Source organism: Bos taurus, chromosome 6 (assembly GCF_002263795.3).
Source record: "Bos taurus isolate L1 Dominette 01449 registration number 42190680 breed Hereford chromosome 6, ARS-UCD2.0, whole genome shotgun sequence".
In the NCBI taxonomy this organism is placed as follows: Eukaryota; Metazoa; Chordata; class Mammalia; order Artiodactyla; family Bovidae; genus Bos; species Bos taurus.
In genome coordinates, this window is record NC_037333.1 from 35,976,836 (window position 1) to 35,996,172 (window position 19,337).

Sequence of the window (19,337 nt, forward strand, 5' to 3'; positions counted from 1 at the left end):
AGCTAATGAAACTGGAAAAGTATATTTATTCCTTAGAATACATGTGTGATTACTAAAACTGTGGACATAGTTGATGTTTAAAAACATTTGGATGAGAGAGCTTAATTCCATTCTGTGTTTTTTTTTTTTTTTTTTTCTGTGAAAGGATTTGTCCCCATCTTAGCTGCCAGTCTCCACATTCCAGGATTGTGCAGGTCACATGTTAACATAAGTGAGCTAAGTGGAACGTGTCTTTGTTGCAATGAATAATTTAAAGCCCTGCCAACACAACTCAGACAGAAGCACTTTCTCATCTGTGAAGTGAGGGTATTCTCAGAGATATTTCCTGATTCTCATATTCCATTAATTTTAAATCTCATCTTCACAGGTAACCAACCACAAAGCAAATAGCCAGGGAACATGACAGTGACTACTGCTTAGACTACATCCTGAAAGTGAAGTTGTGCTTCTTAACTTCCTACTTACTTTTAAACTTCTATTTTTACTTTCCCCCACTCTCCTCCAAAACCTTCTCTTATTCCTTTACAAGCTTTTTATACACTGACTAAACTTTTGTTTCTGGAAAACATATGTAATAGTATACCTTCTCTGTGCCAGGAAGTATTTCAGAATCTGGGGATACATCTGTGAGACAAACAGGCAAAAATCACTGCCTTCATGGAGCTTACATTCTAGTGGGAAAAACAGACAAAATCAAGGTAAAAAAGTAAACCATGAAATATATTACATAGTGATAACTATTAGTAAGAAAAATAAAGCAAAAAATGAGGCTAGAAATTATAAATGGGCAGAGGTTGCAATTTTAAATAGAGTTTTTAGAGATGGCCTTCCAAGAATTTGATATTTGAATGTAAAGATCTAGAGGAAGTAAGGAAACAAACCATACTATCACAGCAGGTTCAGAAACGCCAAGAAAATCACTTATATGAAATGTTCAAGAAACTGCAAAGATACCATTATGGTTAGAAGCGAATGCGGACAGTGAACAAGATAATGGAAGGTGAGGAGAGAACAAATTAAGCAGGGCCTCATAGAACATTGTAAAAACTCTGCCCTTAATCTGGGTGAGAAGAGAATCCGTGTGAGGGTTCTAGGTAGAGCGGTGATGTGACTTACTGAAATTTGGTTTGACCACTGTGTTGAGAACGGAAAGGACGCAGCCAAGGGCAGAAGCAGAGAAACCAGTTAGGAAACTGTTGCAATAATCTAGGTGTGAGCTGATGATGGCGTGAACTAAGGTGATCCTCAAGCCAGCACATATTGCCTTGCAGGCTGCGCAGGGCACTGCGGTAGGGGACATTGTTCACATTGACTAAAATGTCCTCCTAGAGTACTGTATTGCAGTCGTCATGAGGTAATAGATATATTTTGATATATTTTGAACATAGAATTGACAAGATTTCTGATATTACCTGTGTAGTATGAAAGATAACGCCAAGGGTTTGGGCCTGAGCAGCTAGAAGGTTTGTGAAACCGATTTACTGAGATGGAGAAGAGAGAAGTTTGGGAGTAGTATCATGGTTCAATGTTGGACATGTTTTTTTGCGTTTGTTTGTTTGGCTATTCTCTGTCTTAGTTGCGGCATGCGAGATCTTTGATCTTCATTGCATCGTTTGAACTCTTAGATGTGGCATGTGGGATCTAGTTACCTGACCAAGGAACGAACCCAGAGTATTTAAAGTCAGTATACTAGATGAAGTAATCAAGGGTGTGAGTTTGAACAGACAAGGGAAGTGACCTCAGGGACCGTGAGCCCTGAGGCCTATGAACATGCAGAGGATGGGGAGATAACAGGGAACCAGTAGATGAGACTTAAGAAGGAAACAACAGCAAAAAAAGGAGAAAATGAGGTGTGTTTGATGTTTTGGAAGCCAGGTGAACCGGGTATCTCTAGCTGGAAAGAAGGTCAAATAGTTAACTGAGTAGAACAGTGAGAGTTTAGCCATTGGAATTAGCAAGCTGGAGATCACTCAGTAAGAGCAGTTTTGATGGAGATATGGGAGCAAAGCATTTTCCAGAGAAAACAAGAGGAGAGGAACTGAAGAGTTTGAGTGATAATTTTACAGTGATCTCACCAGCCCATAACACAGCCAAAAAGATCTAAAAAGGGCAACTTGCAGATTAAGAATCTCTAGAGTGGGAACTGTCTGTAGTAATTTGCCTTGTTCTTTTCCCTTTTGAACTATCATGAGCAGCAGAGACCGAGAGACTGCAGATAGTTCTGAACTCAGAAATTAGTGGTAGTGAGTGGCATTGAGTACCTCTAACGATTGCTGTGGTTAGAACCTTCTGCTCTCTTCCTGCACCACCAGCTCACATCTGTGCTCTTGAGCCTCTCTCAGAGGGAAAGCTTTTTTGCTGTTTTTGTCTTTGAACAGCTAAAACAGCAAGTTTGTGTTTCAGTGACTTCCCTCTTTCCTGCTTCAGAATTTCTCTAGATCTCCACCCGTTTTCTTACCTGCTCAAATAATAAACGTTTTTCTAAAATCTAAGATTAAATATCCTTGAAATTTATGTTTTCTGCATCTATCTCTCTACGTCTTGTACATGTGCAAACATATACACACTCACTCACTCACTCACTCATGCACTTTTCATTGCTTCCTCACCACTAGCTCATTTCTGTTGGCCTAGAAAATGCCTCTATCTCAAAAATATTCTTTCTAGGGCACAGTTTAACAGTTTGAATCAAAAGCCATAATTCAGGCATTTTATCTAATAATCCTACCTCTGCTATCCTGCTCTGGAGACAGCATCGTACATATGAAAAGGACCAGAAGTACTGATTTGCTCACCACATGGTTGTCTATAATCATGGAGAATTAGAAGCAATTTAAATGTTCAAAAGTAAGAGACCAGATAAGTAACATTTGTATGTCAATTCAATAAGATATGCGTCAAATAAAAATTACGGTTCTGAAGACTATGTAATAAAGTGAAAAATGTTTGGCAAAGTATATTTTAAGTGCTTTGCATATATTATCAATTTTAATCCTCCCAATAACCCATAAAGTAGTAATTATTATTATTAATACTCTCATTTGAACATGAGGAAAATGAAGCACAGAAGATAAACAGCTGTCCAAGGTCACAAATAAGTGGTGGGGCTCGGGTTCCATGATACTCTCCTTCAAAAGTAGGTATATAAGGAAGCAGTATATATAGTGCGTGCATTTATGTGTGAATGCAAGTATATAAATATGTTCCTAGAAAAACACACAAAGGAAATATACCTAAAATGACTGAACAGTAGTATTGTGCTGGTGATGGTGATGGTGGAAGTATTAGGGGCAATTTTTACTCCATCCAAATATTCTTTATGTGATTCTACTAATGCTTTAATAAGATTTACATTTATATATTTAAAAAAACATAGTCTAGTAGCCCTTTTATTCATAAACAGCATCTGTTTAATCTCATGTACACCCTCTGAAATCATAGGCAGGGATCAAGGAAGCAGCTTAGGTCTTACACTCAGGCCTGAATTTCAGTTCCAGCTTTATCACTTAATAGCTATGGCAAGTGAGCAGTTACTCTGTAACATGGGAGTATTTATCTCTCTTTGTGGTTTTTTGTGAGATATAAGTGCAATGAAATGTGCTAAATAATAGGAAAAACTGAAAACAGTACCTATATAAGTTCTTTCTGCTCCCTCTGTTCTGATGGTCAATCTTTGCCCTTCGTTTTGCCATCAAAAATTTTAAACAGTCTGCAGACATTTCCAGTTCTTTCCATACTTGCTAGTGAACTCCTGTAAGTCAGATTCTACCCCCACTTCTCTGAAGAAACTCCTTTCTCTGTGTCGCTGGGTGACCGTGTGGTTGTTTCTGGTATGTTAAGACCTCTGTGGTGTTGTTGGCTTGGCCCTTGGCCTCCTGAAGTCCTTGTGGTTCTTGACCCTCTGTCCCTTTTTCTCAGAAATCTTTCTCCCTTGACCTCCAGGATGTTGATCTCTCTTTGTCCTCTTAACACAGTGACCCTATTCCTCGTCACTGCGTCCCTCGCTGACTGGTTTTCCACAAGACGTGCTTAGATGTAAATGTTACACAGAGTATCGCCTCATCCCTTGCCCATCAGTACTGCACCTGAGAGCTTCTCTACTTCTGCGGTGTCAGATGTCACCTCTTTGGAAGTGACTTCCAAAGCAACACTTCCATGATGCTCTGTGAAGCTCACCTTAGACAGTACTTTCAGGTCAACATGTGAAAATCAAATGAATCATCTTTTCCTCCTTAGTCTGTCTTTCACTCATCTGAGTTCACAGGTCCTCATCTTCTTAGTCATTTTCTAAGGCCTTTCCTTTTCCTTGTTCCCAGTCCTTCTTCCAGTGTTTGTCACACGTCAAATCTAGTTGACTCTACTTTAAAAATATGCCCCCCTTTCCCCTTTGTACTGCCATAGCTGAGGCACTTTTTATAACTAGTCTGGAATATCAGGACAGCCACCTAGCACATCTTCATGCGTCCACTGTCTCCTCCATCCCCTCCAAACCATTTTGCCTGTTTATAAGAACAATCATTTACCTAATGTTGAAAATCTCAACTCTTTGTTTTAATGCAATATAGCCCAGCAAGAACTCCTGTCAAAAACCATCTGACAGTGATTCTCTTGAGTGGTGTCAATATAAGGTAAAAAAAAAACAAACCCACCGTTTGAACCGCAGATGGAAACGTATTCATTCCTTCAAACATACAACAATGGACTGTATGACAGGCGCTGTTTTAAGCACAAAAGACAAAATGGTGACCCAAACAGACACACTGTCGGCCATCTGGAAGTCTACATTCTCAAAGGATGAGACGGATAAGAAACAAACCAACATGTAGTCAGATGGCAGCACGTGCTGTGGAGAGAAGTGAAGCGGGGTGAATCAGATTGGGTTGGGTGGGAAGCTGAGGATGGACACTGAGCAGATTGAGTCTTCAGGTCCGGCGTCTCTGAGAATGGCGCTTATGCAGGGACCTGTGAGGGAGGAGGGATATCTGAGGAGAGACTATCCAGGCAGAGGGAGAAGAGCCTTAGCCTTTGGAAGATGAGCAAAAGGCTCTCCTGGTCAGAGCAGAGTTGAAGGGGGAGTGCTGTAGGAGATGAGGTCAGAGGCATAGCAGGGAGCCTGATCCCTTAAGGCTTTGTAGCCATTTTTAGATCTTTAGCATTTACCTTGAGTGAAATGAGAAACCATTAGAGGATTGAAGAGAAGAAAGCAATTTTCTGAAGTACCTTTTGAAAGGATCACTCTGGCAACTGTATAGCCCAGGAATGGTGAGGGCTGTTCAGATAGAACCTGTTTTTAAAATTAAGATAGTATTAACAGTGTAGCAGACTATAGTTGGAGTAGTAACCAAATACAGAAGTGATGATGGCAAGGACCAGTGCCTGTCAGTTCGCCATCCACCATTGTTCCCCAGTGGCCAGCGTAGCTCACCACTCACAAAAAATGTGTTTTAAGAAAAGTGAGCGAATGAACGGCTGCCATATCATTTAGTGTGGTAGCTCAGGTGATAAAGAATCTGCCTGCGGTGCAGGAGACCTGGCTTCCATCCCTGGGTTGGGAAGATCCCCGCTATCCACTCTAGGATTCTTGCCTAAAGAATCCCATAGACAGAGGAGCCTGCTGGGCTACAGTCCATGGGGTCACAAAGAGTTGGGCACAGCTGAGCAACTAACACTGGCACTTATACTTGCTTTTTTAGGGTAACGAGTAACAAAATGACCCAAAATTCAGTGCCTTGCACACCGTCAAAGTTCTTTCTTCTGTGACAATCTAAAGCAGTTTAGGGCTCGGGAGAGGGGTTAGAAGACTTTCTCCACACAGTGTTTCAGGGACTCAGGCCAACTGCCTCTAGCTTCAGCAACTAGCTTCCCGAGCAGTCATGTTTTTCATCTGCATTCCAGCTCACAAGAGGAGAGAGTGAGTGAGTGTCAAGGCATGAACCTTGTGAGGCAGCTAATTAGGCAGGCCTGGAAAGCACACATACAGCTTCTCACATCCTATTGAAGACCTACCTACCTGCCTGAGAGGCTTCAGATGTGCTCTTACTGGGCACGTGGCTCCATCATCACTGTGCAAGAAAGGTGGAATGGATTTGGGTGGACAGCTAGCAAGCTCTTCCATAGGTGTCCTCTTACAGTACCAGGAATTCCTTTTGAATATGGATTAATTTATACAGTTTTAAGCTGTAAAACATGAAGTGTACAAAAGAATACAAAATACTCAAATTTGTCATGAATCCTTTGTTAATGAGAACATATCAGATACCTTCTCTTACAGCTCAAGGCTAGAATAATGAGCTTGTTTTGCCTAGCAGTGTTCCATGTAGCCTTCAAACTGAATTGTTTGTATATTGAGAGAAGTCATCTGTAAAGGCTTGTTGGGCTTCTCTGGTGGCTCAGCGGTAAAGAATCTTCTTTCAATGCATGAGACACGGGTTCAAGCCCTGGGTCAGGAAGAGCCCCTGGAGGAAGACATGGTAACCCACTCCAGTATTCTTGCCAGAAAAATCCCATTGGCAGAGGAATAACTCAGACACAACTGAAGCGACTAAGCACAGCACACACACAATATAAAGGCTTTGTCAGCATTTTATAGTTTTAGAAGCCAAATTTGTTTGTGCTCCAAGTGTTTTCAAGTATTTCAATGATCAAACAGGTTTGAGCCTAGCTGTCAATGCCAAAACAGAGAAGGGGCCAGGGGGAAGAACTGAAAATAAGCTCCACAGTCTTAATTTTTTCAAAGCTTTTGCTCTTTATAGATCTTAGGTCATTTTTATAATTGAGGAGAATGGTTCTTAAAATTCAATTTCTCCTGACACCCCCAAATTGTCCAAGTAAATTATAGAGAATTTGTATGTTTTCAAAAGTCTCTGGTAGGCCTTCTATGAGGCAGAACTAGATTTGTCTGTCTTTTTTAGTGCAATTCTAAAAGCAGTTTTTATCAAATTATACTTAAAGACATAATCTGCCCTTTGCTCTTTCTTAAAATTATCTATTACCTTTAAAAGATACTAATTTTAGGAGACTAAAATTAATCCAATAAGACATGATGTTTTATAAGAGTTCTTTTACTTCCAACTTTAATAAATGAAAACATTAATGAGCTCCTCTTTTACCACACCTGGAGAAGCATTTGGCACATAAAACAGTTAAAAGCCTTCAGAGGTCATTGAGCCTCTGTTTTCTCATAAGACCAGCACTGTTAACTACAGGGCATTTGAAAGTCCAGTAGCATCCTTGTCTTACAATGGAAGCTTTCTAAATTTCAGCCATTACTTTGACCTGTCCATTTCATTTTCTCCTTTCCCCATCTCAGTGAAGTGGGGGACTGGCTGATCTATTTCTTAATCTTCCCTCTCCAAACCCTTAGGCAAAGAATGGAAGTCAGAATCTATAAAGTGTTTAGCACCCAGGGAAAATCGGTACTTTTGTTATGTACTTCTAGATCTTTCCTACCCTTGTTAGTCTCATTCTTTAAAAAATTGCTGCAGGTTGCCAGTTGTAACACGTTCTTCACATATTCCGGTTTCCAAAAGGTATAGGGGCAACCTAATTACTTTAGCAAAGGAACACTGTGTACTCGCATGCTGCTTTGGCGAAAGCAGACTATGACTACAGTAGTCTCAGATGTGTGGAAGACAACATGAAAACTGGGATTATTACAAAGCTTTAGAGAGAAATACGGAACAGTTTTGAAAGTCACCCTTTGTCAGTTACATCTGTAGAAATTCAGGTCCTTAGAGAGTTGTTAAACATATAGATCAAACATTTTTTAAAAAGTGGAGGAGGCGAGAGAGTTGAAGTTACAACTTGTCTTAACCATGAAAATCAGCTAAACTTTCTCACATTTCACACCTGCTTTTTGCAAAGCTTTCTATTGTAAAACACAACTATATATTTTCTGTAATTCTCAAAGCCTATGTTGATTGTATCTTGGTTCTTTCTGTTTTGGAAAAAAAATCAATCATCTAACATTCTGCTAACTGAAATATCTTTAAATTTATATTATGGTTTATTTTATGTTCTTTCTGAATGTATCTTAGCCTCCCACCTGAAGATTTTTATTTCTTCTGGAATAGTTATTTGCATATAATTATAAAGGTATTTCATGGACAGTGGTTTAATGTGATTTGAAGGTTGAGGGTGGTACTTTCCCTAGGAATTCATCTTTCAGAGCTTCAGGGAAATTTAATACTATTGCACTAGATCTTACACTAAAGATTTTGATACTCTGTTGAAGATTACCAGTGTGAACAAAGATTCTTTGTCAAAGATGGATTGCTCTTTATCAGGAAAATCACATTCCAGTAATAAGAGCAACTATGCTCTGGCTTAACGAGAGCCGTTTTAGAGAAGCCTCTTCTAACTCAAACTTTAGAGGTAAAAAATGTACATATTATTGTATGTTTATATATATATACATATATATATTTAAATTTCTCGGATTCCTTAAAATTATCTGTGTAAATTATCTAAACATGTCAGTGGATATGTAGTAATGGCAGGCACAAACACTGTCTTACCAGTTCCTGGGACATCATCTTAACTGTGGGTAAATAGCAGTAATATATTTCCTTGGAGATTACACAGTTTTAGAAATCATAATGACACCACCAACAGCTAGTATTCACTAAATGTATAAGACATTAGCGTAATACTTTACATGTATTACCTCATTTCATCCTTACGACCGCCCTATTGTTGCCAACCCCACTTTACAGCTGAGAAAACTGAGAGTCAGTAGGATCTTACAGTTAATAAATGATGGAGCTAAGAGTCAAACCCAAACATTCTGACTCCAGAGCCACTATTAATAACTCTTATGGTATGTTGTCTCCCTTGTTTTTATACTGGATGGAACCTGGGGCTTTAAACTTTTAAGAGTCACAGACAAGTTGACCATACCACCATAAATGGAAAATAATTTATCTATCTACCAAGCCCAAGATTAGTTATCTACTCTATACGCTTGTTTTGTGGAGATTTTTGTATATCTCAATTTCATAGGATCACTGTGAGCCTTAATCAGATGTATTTTGCAATGGGCTTTTCACAGTGGAAGATTATAAATGTGTAGATGAATGCATGTTGCTTCAATGTGTTCTTTATTTTGACAACACAGAATACATGGATTGTACTTAATAGTCTTTTAATGCAGAAATGAATCTTTGAGTTCAATGAAATTCAGGTCCAAATCTCCAAGGCAGCTGTGCGTTTGAGTCCACCAAATGCAAACATGCTCTTGTTAGCATATTTGTAATCTTCCTGCATGGGGACGGCTTACTTTGTGCTCAGTCACCTGAGTTGTATTTAGAAACTGTTGGCTGTTTTCACAGAGGCAGTCAAAAAATCTTACTAATATACCTCCCAATAAGTGTTAAGCCCTCTCCGTCAGTCTGAAATACATGCTACTTGAAGTAAGTTTCCTGTTTACTTTTGTCCAGCTTGGCTAATATAAAGATTAACATTAAATATCACAGAAGAAAAAGCTCTTAAGTTAACTCCATGTCTTTGTGATGGCTATTTTGCAGTTTAGATACAAGCTGCATATCCCCTCAGATCATTTTGACAAGAAACACTGAAAAGATGTTAAACAGGCAATGAATGTGACATTGGCTTCTGATTACATTAGAAGTCAGATTCCTCAGGTCTAGTTCTAATGCTGCCCTAATATTCTGAGAGTCTGGGTTTTGCTCTACTTACCTATAAAATGTGGACAATACCTAAGAAGAACACTGTAGGCCATGATGACCATCTCTGTGCTGCTGTCAGATGTTTTTGTTAATGGAATGATGAAGTTCAATATACAATTTTATACCAACAGTGTATAATTAAGTGTCATGCTGCTACTGCTAAGTCACTTCAGTCGTGTCCGACTCTGTGCAACCCCATAGACAGCAGCCCACCAGGCTCTGCCATCCCTGGGATTCTCCAGGCAAGAACACTGGAGTGGGTTGCCATTTCCTTCTCCAGTGCATGAAAGTGAAAAGTGAAAGTGAAGCCGCTCAGTTGTGACCGACTCTTAGCGACCCCATGGACTGCAGCCCACCAGGCTCCTCCATCCATGGGATTTTCCAAGCAGGAGTACTGGAGTGGGGTGCCATTGCCTTCTCCAAATAAAGTGTCATAATTTTACCAATTTTAACAAAGTTGGGAATCTGAGGACTAGAATTAATATCTACTTATTATCTGATGTTTCTATCTTAAAGAAAGAAGGGTCTGTTGTTATGTACTTCTTACCATTACTGCTGGACAACGAGTAGTTTGTTTTGTTACAGAACATGGAAAATCTCAATCCCACACCATCTCATGAGAGGACTGGATCTGATCATGTTGAACTGATATCTGATGGAAGGTAATTTTAAGAGTTTTCTCCTAATGCCATTTATAAGAATGTGAATAAACTTTTTTTTCACTTAGTGCAGTGTGCTTTAAAAGAACTAAAAAGCATAAAATTAACAAACTCTATATTTACCAACAGCATTTTATAGCAAGGAAAATGCTTGAGGATGGGAAAATCTATGGTGCTATTAAAGACAGATAACCATATTTGTGTTTTGTGTTGTTTCTAGGTTTTAATTTTTTGTTTTGTTTTTTTAATTTCATAAGAATTTTATTTAGAGCTACTGAACTTCTAAAACAAGTAAAATTATAATTTCAATGAATGAGAAGCATTATTATAAAACAGAATGACAGTTTATATTTTGTTTGTAGCAAAGAAAATGAAAAGGATGGCAGACAGAGCCAGCATCTTGAGGTGAGTAGCCACCAAGTAAAAGTAAGATTGTGACTGTGACAGGACTGTCCCTACGTTCTTGAGAGTCCCTGGGAAGATTTATTGGCTTATCAATAAGGGGTGATGAGATTACGTGACAGGACTACGGTTGTTGAGAAAGGCAAACATTGAGACATAAAAATTACTTGAGAAATCGTAAGAACTCTATTCTTTGGGTTTTTTTTTTTTAATTCTTTTATTTGACTTGTTAAGATAAACTTTAATACCAGGGAGATTTCTCCTTAGATTTTTTTCCATAAAATAAGACAAAAGCCAAAGCTACTGGTTTGATTTTCCATGAATTCAAGCATTTTTTTAAGTGATTGAGACAGATAATAGTGAATCATAGTGGATTTGTCACAGAGATAATTTCATTAATTTTCAAATTAACGTAAAATCATTTCAAGGTATTAAATTCATTTCCTGAGTTTTGTATCTTGTTTTAAGTAAACGACAGAGAAAATAACGTCTAACTCCCTTCTATCATCTGTATCTTAAAGTTTCGGTGACTTTCCTAGCTTCCTTGTTGTCCTCTGGTGACATTGCCTTCCTGACCCAAGTATTTGATTTCCTTTGTCCCAATGCTGGCTTCCATTCAGTGTGCTGAGCTTCATTTTTCATTCATACTTGTGTATATAACTCACTACTTCCAAATGCTTCCAACTGCACCTTCAGTCTTATGATCAGCTTTCTTTTTGGCAAGAATTAAAGCTTTCTTCAACCTGTTCTTGGATTCTGACTCTTGATATGTTAATTATGCATAGAACCGCCCCCTCTAACCACTGATTCCTAATCATTTTGGGGCAGTAACCTCACTCACTGATGGGTTGTTCAGTAATATATATATATTGAGTCCTACTGTGTGCGGGTAATGTGCCGGGAGCTGGGATTTAATAACAGCTGCAGTTCCTACCTCCATATAGTTTTCCAATCTAGAAAGTTAAGAATTCAAAAGCTATGGACCCCCTTCTTAGAAAAACGCACACTTATGTTGAATTTGGTATAAAATTGCTGGAAATGAATGGCCACCTGACACGACCACCCCCCAATTCTCTAGATTCCTCATATTTCCTGTTTGTCATCTGTCATGGGCACTTCTTCATTAACCCAGCCAGACAACAGGAGGGGAGGCTTCTCCTTGACTTCATAGCTTCTGAGCCACTGCTTTCATCTTTTCTTTCCAACTCCTTTATGCTTCCTTCCTTGGGACCCAAGCAAAAAGCAGACCTTCTTTCTCATCTCTAGTCACAGTTTTTCAGAGCACAGTGTCCCCATGATACTGTTTTAGTTTCCTTCTGTTTCATCCTTTTTCTGCTCCCTTCCTCTTCTCACAACGAGCACCTACTCATCGTGCCATTGAACATTATTTTAAAGAAAATGGCTTTGCCAGCCTCCTGGAGAGGTATTCTCAGTTCTCCCCTTTTCTGCCTCTTATCTTTAGGAGATAAAAAGGGTAGAGAACAGCCTTTGGGATGAACTATGTAACATTAACTCATAAATTCCAAGTGGCACCCAAACAAATGGGTGCTGAACTCCGTTTGTCTTGGTGTTTTTGTGGACAGCTCTCACGGCAGATGCATCACAGGGAAAGAATCTCAAACCTTTCTTCCACGGGCCAGGAACTATTCTTATATGTGTTGCCCATGTGCATTTACCAATCAGCACCTAGCCCACCGTTGGCACTTCTGAAGCACTCACTATTAATAATCATTGTCATCATGGTCGTTTCAGTGAGGAGATAAAATTAGGCAGTGAGTTAAAATCCAGACTAAGCTCTCCATGTCATCCTTCTTTCACAACCGCACCAACGGAGGGGAAAAAGGCATCACTCCACAAGATGAGGATTCTGTTTCTACTCATGACCGCATGTGTTTCCTTCACTGAAAGAAAGATACTTTATGATTGATGAAGGACTGTGAAAGATCTGACTTCCATTTTTAAACCTCTTTCCCTTGCTTACAGTCTATTATAATTTCCTACATTTTAATATATGTAGCACTTTCTAAAACTTATGCAGCTCAAATTGTCTGATTTTCTGATAATACTGCACTAATTCCTAGATTGCAGAAATGAAAAGTGAGTCTAGAGGTTGGTTACCCCTCCTAGAATTCTGTTTAGCTGGTATTTTTTTTTTCAATTTCCTATAACATCAGATTTACATGCCCACTATGAATGGATATGGTAATGTTCCCAGTTTCATTTCCTTTGTTCATTTCAATCCTTTGTTGCATGTCTCGTTAATTTCTTTTACCTATACACCTGCTGCTGCTGCTGCTAAGTCACTTCAGCCGTGTCCAACTCTGTGCGACCCCATAGATGGCAGCCCACCAGGCTCTGCCATCCCTGGGATTCTCCAGGCAAGAACACTGGAGTGGGTTGCCGTTTCCTTCTCCAGTGCATGAAAGTGAAAAGTTAAAGTGAAGTCACTCAGTCGTAACCCCATGGACTGCAGCCTGCCAGGCTCCTCTGTCCATGGGATTTTCCAGGCAAGAGTACTGAAGTGGGATGCCATTGCCTTCTCCGACCTATACACCTAATCTTACCCAAAAGGAGAGTCTGCTGAGGTCTCAGATGGTCAGTGATGAGAATTATCCTTTTCTATTTCATCTGTATTTCTTAAAGTAGTTTGTATTAAAATTCATTTAGTGACACATTGGCAATGGGGGAAAAAAATGTTAGAGTCACTTCAGAGTGCCAACAATTTAATTATGATTTCTTCAGCTAAGTTTTGGAAAGGTTGATGTTTTTATAAAATAGGATGATACGTGCTGGACGAAATAGGGTGACACGTGCAAGAGCTGAAGCCCCCTGTTGCCTGAGCATGTGGAGTTCGAAGACTTTGTTCTGTTGTTTGTTTTTAAACTCATTTGACAAGTGGAAGTATCCAGGAGAGAGGTCGTCCTTAAAAATAGCAATTTCTAGATTCTGAAAGATAACCCTGAAAGAACAGGTTTTCAGAGTTCTGTGGAGTGTTTGCTTTATGTTTCAGCTTGATTCCTTCTGACAAGCTGTTTTCTATTGTTGAAGTATTTCATGTTCCGTATAAAATCCAGAACGGTAAAATGATAACCTTATATTTAATCCTTTTGTCAGAAAAGCAAAACATGTAAAAGTTTTTAATTATGTGGTAGAATATGCCATTATCTGGGAGAGGTCATTATAGTCAGAAGTTGAAGGTTAATAAAGTGTTAAATTCCTTCAAGATATTTTTACATTCTTTATGCTTTCTAAGCCTACTGCTTAGAAGGGCTTAGAAGCATACCTTTGATAACAAACAGGACATTCATAATAAACAAAAGACTATTTCCCTTTTTCTTATCCTGCTTCAAAAAAAAAAAAAAGGAAGAGAGAAGGAGAAAAGATAAGACTTTCTAATCAAGCATGAGAATTAATATTAGTTATCACAGGAGCTTAAGTGAAGGCTTGTATTTGCATTGAGAAGGTTTGAGATAAATTCTGAAATATCCTCATCAACAAGTATTTATGAAATGGATGACTGTTATTTCAGTCTCACTGTATTTCATGGAAGCTTTAGGATTTTGGAGAAGGGAATGGCAACCCACTCCAGTATTCTTGCCTGGAAAATTCCATGGACAGAGGAGCCTGACGGGCTACAGTCCATGGGGTTGCAGAGTCAGACACGACTTAGTGACTGAGCACAAGTACTGGTTTTGAAACTAGAACCAGAAAGATTTGAAAAGCTCTGTTTGTTTAGATTCACTTCCAATTCCATCCAGTCTTGAAAGGCTACTGAAGCTTGGTAATTCACATGAATTTGGGGAATTTGTTATGTTTATTTTCCTTTCTTGTCAGGCCAAACAGTAAATGTTTACACTTCATGTGGCTCCTTCCTGTGCACACTGCCTTGTGGAGGGCGCTGATACTGTCCTGCCCGTCTCTGGTGAGCTGTCCTGCCACTTCCTATCCAAATCCCGGGCAGGTAGGGAGAAGGGGTGGAACAAACATTCACCATTTGAGGCCAGGAAAGGAGCGGAGGGCGGCAGAAGATGAGATGGTTAGATGGCATCACCAACTCAACGGACATGAATCTGAGCAAACTCCGGGAGATAGTGAAGGCCAGGGAAGCCTGGCATGCTGCAAGCCATGGGGTTTCAAAGAGTCAAACGTGGTTGAGAGACTGAAGAACAACAAGAAGGAGGAGAATGAGTGAAGTCTGGCCAGGCCCAGCCAGCCAGGGACAAGTCTTAAGAGGAGTCAGGTGGATAGACTGGTAGTTAATGGCTCCCTGACCTGACCATGGAATGTAAACTGTGGCCCCAGGCTAGGTGAGCTCTCTTGTTTGCTCCCTAGCATCCTGTGCTTTTCTTCTATAACATGCATGTGACTTGGCACTTATATGATCAGTGAATCCCTTCCACTCTGAATCCCCTGTCTCATTAATCCTTGTAATTCCAGTGCCTAGCACGTAGTATGTGTTCAATAAACACTTCCAAATGAATGAATGGGAAAGGGAGGTAGTGTATAAGTGGAATTAGCATTTCTTCTACAGTTATGACAAGCTAGCTCTTTTTACACTACATATTTTTCACTTTATCTTCCCAACTGTTTGAAGTTATGGTCCTGTATTAGACAAAAAGAATCTTAAAGTTTACTCATTGAAGATCTTGCTGCTGGTCACCTGTGTTTGAACTCAGATCTCTAACTCTAAAACCCATATCTGCATGCCATGTTGTCCCTCCTAAGAGCCAGTCACTCAGTTTATTTCATCACATAAATATTTAGCATGTTTTCATACGGTGCCACATTTTTTACAGGGTTTTGTGTGTGACAGCACAAGGATCTCTGAGTTGAAAATTATGAAATGAATGCATTTACCTGGATTTAACTGAAGATACAATTTGTGTAAACAACGCAAGTTGAAACCAAAAGATATTTTTGGTATTTAAGACTGTCCTTGACATTTGCACATTAATGATCTAATAGGAGAAACAGACAGTCATGTAGGCAGGCCCAATGCTCCATGATAAGACTGCTAGAGGGTGGGAAGCCTGGCAAGGTGCCTCATCAGACTAGGCTGACAGATATTTGAAGTAAGAGGGGTTTTCGGCTCATGTGTTGCTACAAAGCGGTATCCTTACTCCATGTACATGTATACCTGGGTCCACGCTATCAGCCCCCTCTGCAAACACCAGCAAGGTGACCATGTCCGCAGAAATTGGGAATCAGGTCTTCAGATACAGCAGCAGACGAGAAAAAGAGCACCCTGGGGGACTGGTCAGAGCCCAGCAGCACAGGGCCGTGAACGTGCTGGTGAGCGAGCCCTGCCAAGTGCATCCACGGCTGTGTGAGCTCGTGTGGGTTTATGAAGGACACATCTCTCCCTTGCTGTGCAGAAGATCAGCCAGGGAGTCTGGAAATTCGTGTATATCAAGCTCGTGTGTGTATAGGTCTTCAGTGTGAGTGATGCCCTGTTATTTATGGCACAGCGCACGTTCTTGACTCCAAGTACAGGGACCTCTTTGCTGTTCCTAAACATACACAACATGACCATGCCTCAGGGCGTTTGCACTTGCTTTCCTTCTTCCGGGAATACTCTTCCCTCAAAGAGTGTCTCCTTTGTGCCTCTGCTCACATGCCACCTTAATGGAAGGGCCTTCCCTGGCTACCCAATATGAGATAGCAGGCCATGGCCCCTCCCTTCAGCATCCTCCTTACGCTGCTCTATTTTTCTCTGTAGTCTATGTCATTGCTTGACTTCTTTTTCTTTATTAACTGTCCCCTTCTGTAAGATTCATTAGGACAGAGATTCATTTGGGCCACTGAAGTTTCTCCAATGTCTAAAAAACCATCTAGCATGTCATAAGCCCTCAAAAGTATTTCTTAGATAATGACTAAATAAATTTTTCTTTGTATCTCTAGCACCAGATATATAATAGACAGCCCTATTACATGTATATAATACGTAATATACACTATTATAATTGAATGGTGGGAGTTTAGTCGCTAAGTCGTGTCCAGCTCTTAGAACCGCAGGGACTGTAGCCCACCAGGCTCCTCTGTCCATGAGATTGTAATTGAATAAACTAGTAAGGTTTAGACCTGATTCTCTTTGTTAGAATAATAGAGTCCTGTCAAGGCCGTCCATTCCAGTGTCCTACCTAGGGTGGTGCTCCCTCTCCCACATCCCTAGCTCCCGCACTTTGTGTGAACACCGTGAAGGGCAGCTCACCAATTCATGAGGTAGTCCACTGTTGCCTTGCACCAAAATCAAGTTTCCAGAGCTCCACAGAGCACAGTTGAGTCTATTCCTCTAAATGTCAGCTCCTAAGTGCAGGGAGCTTGCACGTCACACAGATCCGGGGACAGAATGGGTGCACCAAACTGTGTTGTTGAAGGAGTGAATAAACCCAGACATTTTAGAGAAAACAAAAACTTAGGAAAAATTTTCTAACTAATTAATTTCTAGTTAATTTTTTTTACTTTGAAATTGGTGCAAATTCACATGTGGCAGTCATAAAAAGTACACGTTTTAAGTCAGCTTGTGTGTCTGCGGAATTTGGGGATTTCCCACGTGTCATGTCAAGCACCGCAGACTCTCAAGCACTCTGAGGGGACACGGGGAGCAAAGCCAGCAGCTGGTGTGAGCAGAGGACACAGGTTGCCTGTGAGCCCAGCTCTAGGCCTGCAGGTGTTCCCAGCAGCGTGCATTCCCACGCCTAAGACATCAGCCTGGAAAACACACATTTCTCCGTTACTAGTCTTTTTGTTTTGTTAAGTATTTGTTTCACTGTGTGGCTTGTGGGATCTAGTTCCCTGACCAGAGATCAAACCCAGGCCCCCTACAATGCAAGTGTGGCATCTTAGCCACTGGGCCACCAAGGAAGTCCCCTAGTCTCTTTTTTAATATCCTTCAATGACTTTCCATTATCTACCACAGGATAAAATCCAAACTTAGCCCAGCGTGCAAGGCCTCTGTCAGCCCAGCCTCTGCTCATCCAGCATGCATGTCATCTGTGCTGAAGGCTGGCACCCGAGCCTCATCTCGCCTGTACTCGGCATCCCCTGCTCCTGCTCAGCTCTGTGCCCACAGCCTCTCCTCCTCCTCCCCTCTGTATGGGGTGCCCTCCTCCCCGACCCCTCTGACCCCCACAGCCCAAACCACCTTTACTGTTGTTGATCAATGACAGGAACACGAGTTCCCCTTTTCTCTAATATTTTTTCTGAATGCATCCAAGACTCTGCCCTGCCCTCTGCTGTAGCAAGTTTCTCCTTGAATTGCAGTTGTATAAGCCTCCTCTAACTCCTCTCTTGAGCGTTTTGAGAGGTAGCAATTTTTTACTCATCTTCCTATGGTGCCTAATAATAGTAAGAGGGATCACTTCTATTTGTGTGTCTCTGCCCCAGGCACCATGCTTAGAGGCCTCTCAGATCTTCAAAGGAACCATGCAAGACAGGTGTTGTTAATGCTGTTTTATAGTTTAGGAAGTGGAGGCTCAGAGAGGTGAAACAGCTCAGCCAGGGCACCGAGCTGCTCAGTTGCTTTTCAATCCCAAGTCTGCCTGGGAGGAAAACCCCGATCCGCTCCACCGCCTCACAGGGTCAGCGCTTCACAGATGTTCCTGGTGAAGAAAGTGCCATACTTACACCATGGAATCACATTTTTTTTATATTCTTCCCTTTTATCTGTCTCTAAGTATAACAGGTATTAGAGCTCTTTGTTGAAGAAATGTTTATTTGCTATATGAGGTTCTGACACACACACAAATGGTTGGTGACTGACGCTGTAACTTTTAAAAAGCTGAGTGCCAGATTGGGTCCTTCAACACTGGTCTCATTAGGATTCAGCTCAGGGAACAAATGATTTTTGTGGCATAAATACTTAATCTGTGTGTGTTTTCCTCCCCCCTGCCCCCCCATATAATAGACAAGCAGAATTTTTAAAGTGTCTTAAAGCCCCAGATTTACTTGGCATTTCCATCTGACTTTCACGAACTGATTGGTGATATTTCATTTTATCCCAAATGTGAAGAAAATGCTTCATTTCATGGAAATACAGTAGTAAAAGCCCTGACTATTCCCCTGGTGATATCAAAGTAGGTTGAATAGCTATTAAAAGGAGCTGGGAGTCTTAGTAGTGCTTTATTTTAAGCATAAGAACATTTCTCATACATTAACAGAATCATTTATGATTTCCAGATGTTTGGGGGTTTTTTTTAATTTAATGATGATATATTTGCTCAAATAAATTTCCAGTTATTCTCAAAGAAAACCTTTTGTACAAATCTGTGCTACTGGAGAAATGTCTTTGTGAGGCAGCACTTTTGTTTATAATTTTGTGACGGGGAGAGTATGACAATGGTTGGGTTTGCTGGATGCCAAAAGAACAAGGTAAAAAAAGACTAAATTGCAGTGCATTTTAAAAAATATAAAATCGCTTAGTTAAGATAGCCTTGTGTTGAGGGGGAGTTTTCCCATTCCTCCGATGTCCCCGCCTGGTGCAGGTGCCACCAGTAAATAAAACCAAGGGTAGCTGAGTATTTAATATTTAGAGTAGATGAATAGTAGGAAAAGAAGTGACAGTTGCATATTTGTAAGATATAAATTATGC

The 19,337-nt window shown here is 40.4% G+C and overlaps 1 protein-coding gene across 15 annotated transcripts in view; it reads left to right on the forward strand.

Annotated features, from left to right (window-relative positions):
- The window catches only part of FAM13A (family with sequence similarity 13 member A), a 337,193-nt gene that overhangs the window by 281,360 nt on the left and 36,496 nt on the right, over positions 1 to 19,337 (forward strand). For all 15 annotated transcript variants that reach the window (XM_059887328.1, XM_005207750.5, XM_059887325.1 and 12 more), the window contains 2 exon segments: positions 10,272 to 10,348; positions 10,708 to 10,750. In XM_059887328.1, the coding sequence (XP_059743311.1) occupies positions 10,272 to 10,348; positions 10,708 to 10,750 (120 nt within the window).